At 43.7% G+C, this 14,021-nt stretch overlaps 1 protein-coding gene across 1 annotated transcript in view; it reads left to right on the top strand.

The window, feature by feature from the left end:
* The window catches only part of LOC144762755 (uncharacterized), an 842,179-nt gene that overhangs the window by 137,586 nt on the left and 690,572 nt on the right, over positions 1-14,021 (top strand). The window contains exon 10 of the mRNA XM_078648006.1: positions 1,158-1,252. Within this exon, the coding sequence (XP_078504132.1) occupies positions 1,158-1,252 (95 nt within the window). The remainder of the gene's footprint in view (positions 1-1,157; positions 1,253-14,021) is intronic.

The raw sequence follows: 14,021 nt of genomic DNA, 5'->3' as shown, positions 1-14,021 counted from the left end.
TGACTTAAGGGGATTGCTGTGATTCGTGTAACCTACATTTACTGTTAGAATTACCCATGACTCAATGTTGGAAGGCTCCCAATAATGCATCTGAAGGAAACCAACCTTCCTAAAACATTCCCACATAACTATAAGGAAGAAACCTGGCACAGTTAATCTATTTACCTTGCATGTGAGATTACCTGGGTAAGGGTAAGGTTCTCAGTTACAACTGCCTTTAAGCTGTAATCAACTTCCACACCCTGAAGGTCCTACGCCTTCAGCAGACTCACTCATACACCTGTAGGGTAACCACCCCTTCTCTAATGAAAAACACATACACTTTCCTTTCACCAGTCTGCCCTTTACATTAACTACTTAGTTAAGGGCAAAGGGCAGAAAATCCCGGCATGTCATTCACCACTCACAGACGACCTGACTGCAGTCTATCAGTTTATTCCTTGGGTAACCTTAGTCCTTTGCCCTCCACCTCTTGCTGCGCTAAATGAACTACTTGGGTTACACACTTACCACTTACCAATGAAGCCAAGTTGATGTTTTGAGCAGGGGTCAGACTTTTAGGGGAATATCTCGCTGTTTAGTGTGCCTTCGACATCTGCCAGGATCACTATGACCTGGCTGCTGCAGATTCTCAAGTCCGACGATAAGTGGTGGAAGCGTGGCCATCTTCCTCCACCAAAACTGTCAACGCCTAAACCTTAAGTAAAGCAAGTTTGGTCTTGAGAGCAAGGTTTTAGTCAACTGAATGAAATGGGAGCAGCTGGAGCTCCAGCAAATATCTGAAAGAATACTCTTAGAACAGGTAGTTCAACCTCATCCAGCAGTGGAAATTTACTCCACAGTTTGGTTCTAAGGCATGACATACAGATAAGCAATTATTATACGTGTACGTGGAACAGCTCAATCCTGGTACTGGTACACTGACAGATACTGTCAGGACGAGACATATCTCACTTGCTGGTCTTCCCATGCCACCTGGAGCGGAGCTTTGCAAAATACCCCTAATTATTAGTTGATGAAGCTCAAACCTGTATCAGTGCTGTAGCAATACGTTCACAAGACAAACGCAAGATGGAGTTAGTTCAGTTTTTGCATTTTCAGCCTAGGTGCCCCCACCTCTAAAACACAATAACATTGCATTCTTACTTATATTACAGGTCACAGTCATTCCCAGTTCCAGCAACAGCATAGCAGATATTGCTGTTAATGAGACCATCAATGAAGTTGCAAAGAAACTGTCAGAAATAGAAAGGTATGGGCATGATATAGAGTAATCTGTAATGTTTATGCAATATGGCATTATGCCATTGCATTCTATAAATCCTGAAAAAAGTGTTTTGAGTCAAGCATGATTAACCAGAAAAGTAACTTTTGGTCATTGGAATACCCAATATGCAAATTGTGATTTATTACATTTGTTATATGTAAAGCCATGTTAAGTGGCTGTCCTGAAAATCTCTCAAGTTCCAGCTTCCCTGCAAAATCAATCACCTCTAGATGCTTTAAAGCTTGAGTTATCACACAGCACCCTGAGGTACAAATAGCATATTTGTGACTTATGAACCTACCCACACTTTTGTGGTATTTGTCTTTCTTCTGATTGATACTTCTAACTGCAGATTTCTCACCTTAGAATTTCTCTCCAAGTGCCAGACTGGATCCAGAAACATTTTCCAGCAATGCTTCCTTGCACAACGAGGTAGTGCAGTGAGGTTTCACACTGGCTCTGTACTGTCACAGAAGAAAAAGCATGGAGCCACATACAAGGACTACTCAAATTATAAATTTCACATTTTCAAGTTTATTGTTTGATTACTTAAAATCATTACAAAATGTTAAAACCGTATGACTCACGTATACATCTATGAATTTAAAAAAGAACGGAAAAGGAACTTTGATTAATACAACAGCAGTGCAATAGTCTAGAAGTAACATTGAATACAATTTTAAAATTGTCCAAATCTGCATTTATCTTTTACAGATCAGCTGATTAAATAACATGGCAGTCACAGAGTGGTTTTAAGAAAGTGTAATTAGGGGAAATAAGTCAATATGACAGCTGGTTTTAGGGAGCTGAACACGGTGTCCATGTAGGCCTTGCGGAGGGGGGCCGGTGGCCGCTTAAGTTTGTCTTACAGGGTGATGTCTGGGCCGACCGGCAAAAGAAATGCTGCCTTTTCTTTTCCCAACGTTTTTGCAGCTCTGGCAACAAATTTGGTAAATCGGATGTTCAGAATTATATTTTCTTGATTCATAGCTGCCATAATTGCCTGACGACATGTACGAACGCCTAATTTAATCCACTCTGCTCTCAGTAATGTCCTTCTGTCTTATAGCAGAGCTGGGCATGTGCAGGATATGCGCTCCAGGCTTTCGGAGTTGTAGCCACATTCTCTGCATTCGATTTTCTGATTAGGGCGCCGCAGTTGCGGTAAATGCTTTAAAAAAGGCCATTCGCCTAGCCTTAGGGCCATAAATTTGACTTTCCCAAAGATTGAATAGGTACTTGATAGGTAGGCTGACTCAACTCCCGGTTTGTCATCTGAGACAACGGCCCAAGCATGCTTCCTTCTGGATAATTTTGCTCTGTCGGAATGGAAGGACCAGAGCCGAACGCTTCGCTTGATTACGCTCTTCAGTGCCTGCCTTCCAACGTGGATCCAAAGCTCTGCTCCCAAAATTTGACGGCCTTCAGATGACTTTTAAAATGATATCCAGTGTGCTAGGGAAAATGGCCCCATACTTAAAACTGCAGGTTTAAAACCATGTTGTGACCGGTGGAAACATGTCGGTCACATTCCAGCACCAGGAGTGCCTCTGGTGTTTGGGCCAGGACATAGGACAAAGTTGTGTAATAAGGGAGCCCTCCTGCACCAGAAAGTGATCCAGAACCAAGAAGCAAAGTTGTACATTGCAGAACATGAGAAGTAGTCAAGACCCATGTGAAAGTCCCCCTCCAGGTCATGGGTGATCTCTTGTTCTCTCTCCAGGCAGTTTCCCTGAGAGCTCAACCTTGTGGTAAAAGTCCTCCAGTAAGTCTAAATCAAAGTCCAAGCTGAAACATAAATGGCCGAAGCGGGGCTCAACCCGATCCCGCCACCCTATATCCAAGGAGAGGGTGTGAGGGCGTTACAATTTCAGTCAGTCAGTCTCAGCATACATGGAATTTAAGGGACTGTTTTGATTATGAGTGTGATTGTGCAGTAAGAGTGAAGGATTGTGGGTTGAGTGCATCGAAAGCGTTTGAATGGTTTGGATACATTTTGTGTTAGGGGTGTATATAGATCAATTTTTGAACATGTTGTCTTTGTGTATTTTGTATTAACCTGTGGCGATGTTTCAAAAAAAGTGTATAAAAAGATAAAAGAATTTAACTTTGAAAAAATTAAAAGTTTATTGATTAAACTTGGCACATTTTTGACTAGTGACTTTTGTGCCATTTCAAGTGGTTCTAGTGTTCATCAGTATTGGCATCTGTGGTTGTTGTTGTTGTGCATGGGCTCAGCCTTACTGATTAGACCCACACCCGTTGTAGTTATAGTGTCTTACATACAAGAGGCCATTGGGCTTGATATCTACCCTGAAACAGAGTTGGATTCACCAATTGAACCACAAATGGAAAAGGGTGCATCATTTGCAGTAGTGGTCCAACAGGCAGGTGGGGTTTTGGAATTGCTGCTGTCTTCAATCAAGATGAAGACTAACATTCTTACAAAAATTTCGCATTCTGGTCTAGCCACATCTGAGCCCTTGTTTCCCTTTAATGAGGCCCTCACTGATACCTTGATGGGTACTTGGTCAAAGGCCAGTTTTTGCCCACGAGTGAATAGGTCAGGAAGATGGTCACCTACGCACTCATCAGTAGCAGACTCTACTACAGCAATGCACTCTATGCAGGTGCCACCCAGGAACTCCTCAGGAAACTTCAGAACATGCAGAACGCCACAGCCAGACTTGTCCTCAACATCCTGTGCCACAGCCACATCTTCGAACACCTGCAAGAACTCTACTGGCTGCCAGTCAACAAAAGGGTCACGTTCAAGCTCCTCACACATGCCTGCAAAGCCTTCCATGACGCTGGACTAGCATACCTGAACCACCATCACGTGGCCACCAAATACCTCTGTTCCACCCAACTGGCCCTCTCTACCGTCCCTCAGATCTGTAAGAGAAGGACCGGAGGAAAATTCTTCTCCTACCTTGCCGCCAAATCCTGGAACGCCATGCCTCTCCACCTCAGGCTCTCCCCGCCTCTGACACAATTCAGGAAGGATCTCAAGACCTGGCTCTTTGAACGAACCACAGCACCATATGGACCTAACCCCCCCCCCCCTAGTGCCTTGAGACCCTCACGGGTGAGTAGCCATGCTTAACGAGCATGGATTGATTAATTAATTGATTGACTGAATAGGCAGGCAACCAGGCGTAACAGACCAGCACCTGAAAACTCATATTTTCTTACTAAGGGCCCCACCCAGTGATCTTCCAGCTAGGTAGTTTAAAAGGATTGAAGCATTTGGTAAATGAATGTTCTCCTCAGCTAGGCATTGTGGTCGGTCAGTGTTGCCTGTTTGTTGGGACGCTATATGCATGACGTCTGTGACATGGCTAGCGAGATCTTGCTAGTGGTCCTATAAGACCTTCCAGCCCTCACAGCATCAATTCATGATGACAAGGATGCAGCTAAATAGTAAATACTTGATTTGTGCCGGCCTTGATATTGCTGATAAGCTGGGAAGTGCAGAAGGCACCAGTGTTGTGCTCCATCGCCATGTGTGTAGCCATTCCGCAGGATTTTCTATAATTGTACAAGCCTCTCTCAATCAATCAATCAATCATGCCATTTATATAGCGCACTACTCACCCGGGAGGGTCTCAAGGCGCTTGGGGGGAGGGGTATGCTACTGCTCGAACAGCCAGGTCTTGAGTTGTTTCCTGAAGGCGAGATGGTCCTGGGTCAGCCGAAGGTGGATGGGGAGGGAGTTCCAAGTCTTGGCAGCCAGGTAAGAGAAGGATCTTCCTCCGGCGGTGGCTCTTCGGATGCGTGGTATGGCTGCGAGGGCGAGGCTGGTGGACCGTAGCTGGCGGGTGGGCGTGTAGAAGGTCAGGCGGTCGTTGAGGTACTTGGGGCCCAGGTCGTGGAGAGACTTGTGTGCGTGGGTGAGGAGCCGGAACGTGATCCTCTTGTCGACGGGGAGCCAGTGCAGGTTCCTCAGGTGGCTGGAGATGTGACTGCGTCGGGGGACATCCAGGATGAGTCGGGCGGAGGCGTTCTGGATGCGCTGGAGTCTTTTCTGTAGCTTGGCTGTGGTTCCGGCGTAGAGGGCGTTTCCGTAGTCCAGGCGGCTGGTGACGAGTGCCTGGGTGACAGTCTTCCTGGTCTCGGTCGGGATCCAGCGGAAGATCTTGCGAAGCATACGCAGGGTGTTGAAGCACGATGAGGAGACGGCGTTGACTTGTCTGGTCATCGAGAGGGAGGGGTCCAGGATGAAGCCCAGGTTGCGTGCGTGGTCGGTTGGCTTGGGTGCGGTGCCCAGGGCTGGGGGCCACCAGGAGTCGTCCCAGGCGGAGGGCGAAGATCCCAGGATGAGGACTTCCGTCTTGTCCGAGTTCAGTTTCAGGCGGCTGTCCTTCATCCACTCGGATATGCCCTTTGTTGGCTCACATGTTTTTAGTGAAGAGCTGATTCTTCTCTGCGGTGTTTTAAAGACGTAGAGCCACTGGTTTTTGAACTATGCCAGGCAGTTTCTCAATCAGTTTAGAAAATTTGGAAGCCCTCCAGGGGCTGGCATATAGACAGCACAATTGCCCCAAACTCTGCAGCAATCCCTGAAGTCCTTTTGGGGCCAAGGAGGTGGGTCCAGCAAGCAGTGTGTCGGCAAGAAGGGCCACCAGTCCTCCCTTCCCCCTTTCCCTGTGGCAACAGCACTAAGCCTTTCTAGTCTACCTTCAATGGCACACATGCATCCTACTAGGAGCAGTGCTCACTTTGGACTCACCAGTGCCCCTTGCGTTTTCACAAAAGTGATGGCAGTCCTTGCGGTACACATTCGGAGGTTATGTATACCAGTTTTCCACTACATTGACAACTGGTTGTTGAAGGTGGTCTCGCCACAGTCAGTTGTAGACCACCTCCAGACAAAGCCGAAACTCTTGACATTGTTGCAGTTCATGATCAATGAGCTGAAGTCGCACCTAATTCTGTCACAGAGGCTAGCATTCATTGGAGCCATACTGGGAAGATTGTAATTCCATCCTCTGCAACGATCCCAGGACACTTGGACTATGGTCCTGAAATTTCAGCCTCAGTCCAGGATCTTGGTAAGAGCTTTTTGGTCTTTTAGCCTCCTACTTCATCCTTGTCTACTACGCCAGGTGGCACATGCAGGCTTTGCAATGGATTCCGAAGCTGCTATGCAAGCACTAATGAAATCTATTGACAACCATGAATATTTTGGAATAAATAACTCACAAACTTGCAGTGGTGGGTTCTCAAATGTACCTTTATGCCTCTGCCCTTCCTTCCCCATGTTCAGAAATGGATCTGGAAAGAGACTGGCAGGGCAGCGCTCTTCACCAGAACCTGCACACTACACATCTGTGCATGGTGACTGAGAGATCAAAGCTAAGCTCCCACCATAAGTTGTGGATATCATCCTCTCTACTCTTCATCAGGACCGACGGTGCTTTCCACCATTTTAGGAGACACACTTAGTCTGGGAGAACACGGTTATATATCTATTCTAGGGCGGATCCCTTTGTTTCTCATATAGTTGTCAGAGTCCACAAGACATATGCCTAGATATGATCAACTTAAAATCCACTAGGAGACAGGCAGCTTCAGATGAAATTGCATTTTTGTGTAAAGTGACTTCACCACTATCGAAAGAAGTGATTATATTTTGTAGCTAGTGAAGAAAAACGTTGAAACCATAATTCTACTTATACAGTCGACAGCAACATCTCCTCGAGACAAATACACAGAGGGGCCAAAAAGAAGTGGCTGCAGAATACAAATTCCAAACCTATCGACAATATATTTGCAGGTTTGATTGATGCAAAGCATTGATTAAAAGACAAGATATGCTAGGTTGTATTGGTTTTTCTCCACTGTGTGAAGTAATTTTACAAAAAATATGAAGGCCCAAAAGATTACAGTTTTTAAAACAAAAATCACAGTTGCAGGGAAAAAACCAATAAACTCGGTTTTGCTGGAAAGGTAAACTTGCTCAAAACATGCTATTATTGGGAGAATTCTATTGAGAATTTGAACCCTTTGTCAATGTCACGGAATTTGTGTGTATGATTTACATTTTACTCATTCCCATATAAATAATTTTAGGAAATTCTGAGAACCTCTGACATCAAACAAATGTTTATCTGCTAAGTTTCCATTAATTTCTCAATAATTAGGTTTATTCATTTGCTGTTCCAGTGGTGTGGAAAAATAATAATTATGGCTTTTCCATGCTGCATCACTTAAAGAGGAAACTCCAGGCTCATTACTTTACCTATTATAGTATTTACCTAAATGACATCCATGGGATTGAGATTTTTCCAGCCAGGGTAATTATTCAAAAATAGTTTAAACCGAGTGAATATGAGCTTTTGTATTCCACTATTTTACGCGCCCACAACATCTGAGGTTTTGACATCTCTGGACAATATGAAGGAATTCCTGTCAACTTAAGGTGCTTGATCCCAATAAGATTAGGGAGTGTTTTTTCCAAAGTAAACATAGGATGTAAGTGTGCATTGACTATAAAAAAAATTGATGGAAATTGCTTTAATGTGAATTAGAAGTAGGAGCCAAATTTAGAGTTTGGCTGACAGGGTGCACTGGTGCAACGATGATGGAGAACACTGTCTGACAAACTCGTGTTCTGCCCCCCCCCCCAATTTTAAGTCAAACTGCCCACCAGGTTTATGCAGATGGAGTCAAATGTAATCCATTTGCCTAAACCTTTCTCTGACAGCCTGAGGAACTATGGGCCATCAGAAGTAAACCATCCAACCATTCACTCTATTTGGATGGGCGGTTAGATTGCCTTTTTAGGTCTCGTAGAGAGACCTTTTCCGATCCATCCACTTTTTTATGATGAGGATTCTCAATAGTTCACGTGAAATCACGTGACCACAAGCTCCTTCGTGCATGAGCTTGCATTTCCCCACAGGCTTCCCCCTGCCAGCAGCATTTGCCACATCAAAGGCTTCAGCTGCCCCGCCCCTTGCCGTCACTTATTCACGGCAGCAGGCCGCCCTAATTGCATTTTTTTCAGCCTGGCTACTTCAAAGGGTTCGGGTTCGGGTTCGGCTGCCCCGCCCCCTGCAAAGCCGAGAGCTTCTTTTGATGCTCTGTTCAACAGCCGCATGGATAGGCTTCCTTGTTTTAGCAGCGAGGAGTATTTAAAATTAGATAGCCCATCTGCTTTAATAAACTTTCAGTCACGACTAGCATTCTGTTCTATTAATCATTCCCATACATTTGCTGCCATCTACTGGCCATAGATTCACTGCCGAGCTCTGTGAGACTGTGTGTGAGTGTCATTTAAACAGAATCCTGTCGGCGCAGACTCCGAGTCCTGGCCCTAGATGCAGTCTTGCTTTTCAGAAGGGAATTTTGTACATAATTATCTTCCATGCTAGCTGTCATCTAACCCCTAAACCATTCCTCTTTTCTGTTCCGCCTTTCCTCCTTCTCTCTCCTTCTTCCCACTCGCACCGCTTTCTATTCCTGCTCTCCCTTTTCTCACCTTTCTTTGCTTTCCTCTCAGCCTCGCCTCTCCTCCCAGCCTCCTCCCCGCCCCCCTCCATCTGTTGTTGCCCTGTAATCCCCCCTTCATGTAGGCACGAGGCAGGCTCAATGAGCCCCTTTGTGGATGGGGCCGGACTGCCGAGATACAGCGTGGATTACAAACATTTTCACATAAACTCGGCTTGTTTGGTAGGTCACCCCTAGGGTGGCAGTCGTAATCCCCTTTATTGCTATATACAAATTACAGCGCACAACCACTTATATGTATAGTAACTGACTCACCAGTCTGCTGCTCCCGGCTGGCCCCAGCATGAACACTCCTCCCCCTCCTGCCTAAACCTGCTCCCCAGGTTGTGCTCTCGCAGTGTGTATTTACACCTCCCCGCCTCCCGCCCATTAACATTTTTCTCAGATTATCTCGTGCTCCTGCTGTTGTTTTTCTTCTTTTCATTCCGCGGGGAATCTGACAGCCATTCATCCTTGACCTGGGCAGACGCAATGCAAAGAAATTGGATTCAAATGGAATGCGCAATCCTAGATAAAACACACAGGCAGCAGCATGCAGACAAGCAGCCCACTCACTGCTACGCCGGGAGGTGACAACTTGCAGGCAATGTGGCGCAGTTTGCTCTAGCTGTTGTAAACAAATACATTTTTTCCTCACTAGTTCTAAACTCTCGCCACCCCGGGCCCTAATTCTGCCAAGGTGCTCTCCTCTCCGCCCTCCTTTTTATGGCCCGCACACACAGATGGGGAAAGATTACCATCACTCGGGGTGGAGTCCTAGGCTCGGGGCACGTTCCTCGTTATGCTTTGCCCGCCCTCTTCCTTCCATCATAATGTCCCTACATTTTCTCAAGATGGTGCTCATACTAAGGAATCCCGGGCTGTAAGCCGAGAGTCTTGGCACCGTCTACACAGGCACTCGGGGTGCTTTTTAAATTTTACTTCTATTCCTCCTTTGACAACAAAATGCCTCCATTGACTTTAATCAAATACCCTGCTTTTCAGAACTTTGTCTCTCCTCCCTCCCTGGCTCTGCCCACCTTGGGTTTCCCCTTCAGCCATCAAATGCCGCGAAGCCCAGGAGGCAGGAGCTGGGGAGCAGCGAGGTGCTGTAGATACCCGGGAACAGGAGCTGGTGAGCTTCAAGGCACGGTTCATACCCCTGGGCAGGAGCTGGTAAGCAGTGAGGGGCTGTAGATACCGTGGGGCAGGAGCGGGTGAGCAATGAGGGTCTCTCTGCCTCAATTATTGTGCCCCCTACTGTTGTCACCTCTGCCCCACTCGTCTCTGTCCATCCTGTGCTCCGATACTGCTTCCGCTTTGTTTACCCATAGTCTTCTGTCCTTTGTGCTCTCCCTCTCCAGCCACGTTCAGTTCTACCTCTCACTTTTCTGTGCTCTCTGCCCTATCCTAACTTCTGACCGTACTCTCATGCTCACTGCCCTTGTGCTACCTGCCCTTTATCCTTTGTGCGCCCTCTGCTACTTGTTTCTAGTGCTATGTAAAAAACACACAATACCTGAGGTTTGGGCAAAAAGGGCACACACACACACACCCTAAGCGGGTCCTAAAAGATTGTCTCTAGACGTCCTGTGGTTAACGATGCTCTCAGCTGATTACCACAACTGTACTTAGCCTCCAATACTTTCCACAAATCAGTAGAAATCTTTAACGTGTAATATACATTTATGCAATCTTCAATTTAAAGAAATAAACTCCAAAGCGTTTGATATACAGACAAGTGTTCCGATTTCAAAGCTGGCAGTACATCTGCTTTTATCTTTTAAAAAAAAAATGTAAAATATCAGTTAAAAGTCCACTGTGGAATTCATAAATCAGAAAAAAAATCGCTACAGCCCAGTCATCCAACCCACTACAAACCTTGTGGACTTCTTCTGTTGCAGTTTTTTTAATTGATGTTTCCTGCACATGGTGCACATATTGGTTGATTCACTTTTCCGCCACTCATTGTCGAGTGTTAATCAGGAGGTCAGCACATCAGGGTTTGGGAGAATATCACCCTCACACCCCCTCACCCTCCCAACCCTCTCACCCTCACACACCATCACACCCTCGCCCTCACCCTCACACCCCCTCACTCACCCTCACTCACCCTCACTCACTCACCCTCATACACCCTCATCAGCATAGCATAACAAAACATAGCATGGCATAACAAAAAAAGCATAGAATAGACAACCTCACAACCCTCTCACCCTCGCTCTAACACACTCACCCTCACTCACCCACCCACCCTCACCCACCCACCCTCACTCACCCACCCTCACTCACCCTCACTTACCCTCACCAGCATAGCATAACAACACATAGCATAGCATAACAAAACAAAGCATAGGATAGGAAAACATACCATAGCATAACAAAACATAGCATAACAAAACAAAGCATAGCAAAACAAAACATAGAATAGTATAACAAAGCATAGCATAGCAAAACAAAACATAGCAAAACACAACAAAGCATAGCATAACAAAACATAGCATAACAAAACATAGCATAACAAAACATAGCAAAACACAACAAACCCTAGCATACATAACAAAACATAGCATAGCATAACAAAACACAACAAAGCATAACAAAACAACAACGCATAGCATAGCATAACAAAACACAACATAGCATAACAAAACAAAGCTTAGCATAGCATAACAAAACATAGCATAACAACGCATAGCATAACAAAGCATAGCATAACAAAACATAGCATAACAAAACATAGCATAACATAGCAAAACACAACAAACCATAGCATAACAAAACATAGCATAACAAAACATAGCAAAACACAACAAACCATAGCATAACAAAACATAGCATACATAACAAAATATAGCACAGCAAAACATAGCATAGAAAAACAAAACATAGCATAGCATAACAAAACACAACATAGCATAACAAAACACAACACAACATAGCATAACAAAACAAAGCTTAGCATAGCATAACAAAACATAGCATAACAAAACATAGCATAACAAAACATAGCATAGCATAATAAAACACAACAAAACATAGCAGAGCATAACAAAGCATAGCAGTGCAAAACAGCATAGCATAAAAAATAGCATAGCAAAACACAACAAAACATAATATAGCATAACAAAACAAAGCATAACAAAACAAAGCATAGCATAGCATAACAAAACATAGCATAACAAAACATAGCATAACAAAATACAACAACACATAGCATAACAAAACACAACAAAACAGCATAGCTTAACAAAACATAGCATGGCTTAACAAAACAACAAAACGTATAATAGCATAGCAAAACACAGCATAGCATACCAAACACAGCAAAACATAGCATAGCATAACAAAACATAGCATAGCAAAACAAAGCATAGCATAATAAAACACAACAAAGCATAGCATAGCATAAAAAACATAGCATAACAAAGCATAGCAGAGCAAAACATAGCATAGCATAACAAAACATAGCATAGCATAACAAAGCATAGCCTAGCAAAACACAAATAAGCATAGCATAACAAAACACAACAAAACATAGCATAACAAAACAAAGCATAGGATAGCAAAACTAAACCTAGCATAACAAAACAAAGCATAGGATAGCAAAACAAAACATAGCATAGCATAACAAAACATAGCATAACATAACAAAACATAGCATAACATAACAAAACATAGCATAACAAAACAGCATAGCTTAACAAAACAAAACATAGCATGGCTGAACAAAACATAACAAAACATAATAGCATAGCAAAACACAGCATAGCATACCAACACAACAAAACATAGCATAGCATAGCTAAACAAAGCATAGCATAATAAAACACAACAAAACATAGCATAACATAACAAAGCAGAGCAAAACATAGCATAGCATAGCATAGCAAAACATAGCATAGCAAAACATAGCATAGCATAACAAAACAGCATAGCATAGCATAACAAAACAAAACATAGGATAGCAAAACAAAACATAGAATAGCATACAACATCACTGAGCTCCACCACAGCATCAATCTGTGCAACCATTTAACAACAACTGGTTCAAATATGTTATCTCAATGTTTCAAGCTTTATTACAAATGTAACAAAAAGATGTTAATATTTGACATATGTTCTTGGATTTTCGTCACAATAAAATACACTGAACATAATCTTCACAAATGTTATTTACAAAAGTTTAAGCTATTGCCATTATAAATTACAACAACTTTTATTTAAGTATTAATTATTTAAAAAAATTAAAAAACATTGTTATTTGTAATATCAATACATGTAAGTCACGTAAATACAACACATATTGCATTACAAATGCTATAGGTGTCACATTTGCGAGAGTTATAACTATTGGCATTGTAAATGACAAAGCTATTAATTTCGCTATTTTCAAAAACAAAACCTAAATAAAAAATGTGTCATTTACAATACCAATAGCTCTAACTTTCCTAATACGAGACCTATTGCATTGCAAATGCTTGTTCTTTTTCTGTCTGTCGCCTGGTGGTGAGGAACACACTCTCACTCTGGAACTTTGTGTTTGGAAAAGTAAAAACTTTTAAGGAATTACTGTAAGTGTCTGTCACCAATGACAGAAGCACTCCATACTTTTAAATGGTTTTAGGAATCACTATGACGGCGGTTCATACAAACCTATAGTTCACCACAGGGTCATGGGTGAACTCTAAATTTGGTCGGCAGAGTGGCGGACGTAAAGTCCTCCGCCACCCTGGCTGTCATTACTCTGTCCACCAAAATCTAAAGTGGGCCCTAAATCTCTTCCCTGCATCCGAAATGATTTGTTAATTTTTCCCTGGAAATCATAAGCAAATAAGCTGCCGATATATCCGAGCGGAACCTCTACTTGGCCAAGTATGGCTATCCAGCGCTATATGCCTTAATTGGTGCATGTTACATTTTTAGGTTTCGACCTGGCGATCTGCGCAAGCAGTTCGCGCAGGTGAAATCTTTTGTTTACCATATTGGCTATTGGAACGTCCCCCACCTCCCATTGGCTAGCTCCATAAATGGAGGCTAGCCATTGGGAGCCGGATCTGTCCGTCAAGGCCGGACCAGATTCGGGGGCGTTCCCGCGATTTTTTCCCTCTCCGCCTCTGCGATGTCATCATCGCGGCGGTGGGCGGAGCTTCGTTTTTTTTCCTTCTGTGTTTGTTTTGGTCATTCCATGCGAGGAAGCCCAGGTGAGTGCTTGTTTTTTAGTGGTGGAGCACGTGAATTCAGTGTAAGTTAGTTAAAA

The sequence above is a fragment of the Lissotriton helveticus genome, chromosome 6, assembly GCF_964261635.1.
Source record: "Lissotriton helveticus chromosome 6, aLisHel1.1, whole genome shotgun sequence".
In the NCBI taxonomy this organism is placed as follows: domain Eukaryota; kingdom Metazoa; phylum Chordata; class Amphibia; order Caudata; family Salamandridae; genus Lissotriton; species Lissotriton helveticus.
The sequence above is the reverse complement of the archived record's forward strand: the minus strand, read 5'-3'. Positions and strand labels throughout refer to the sequence as shown.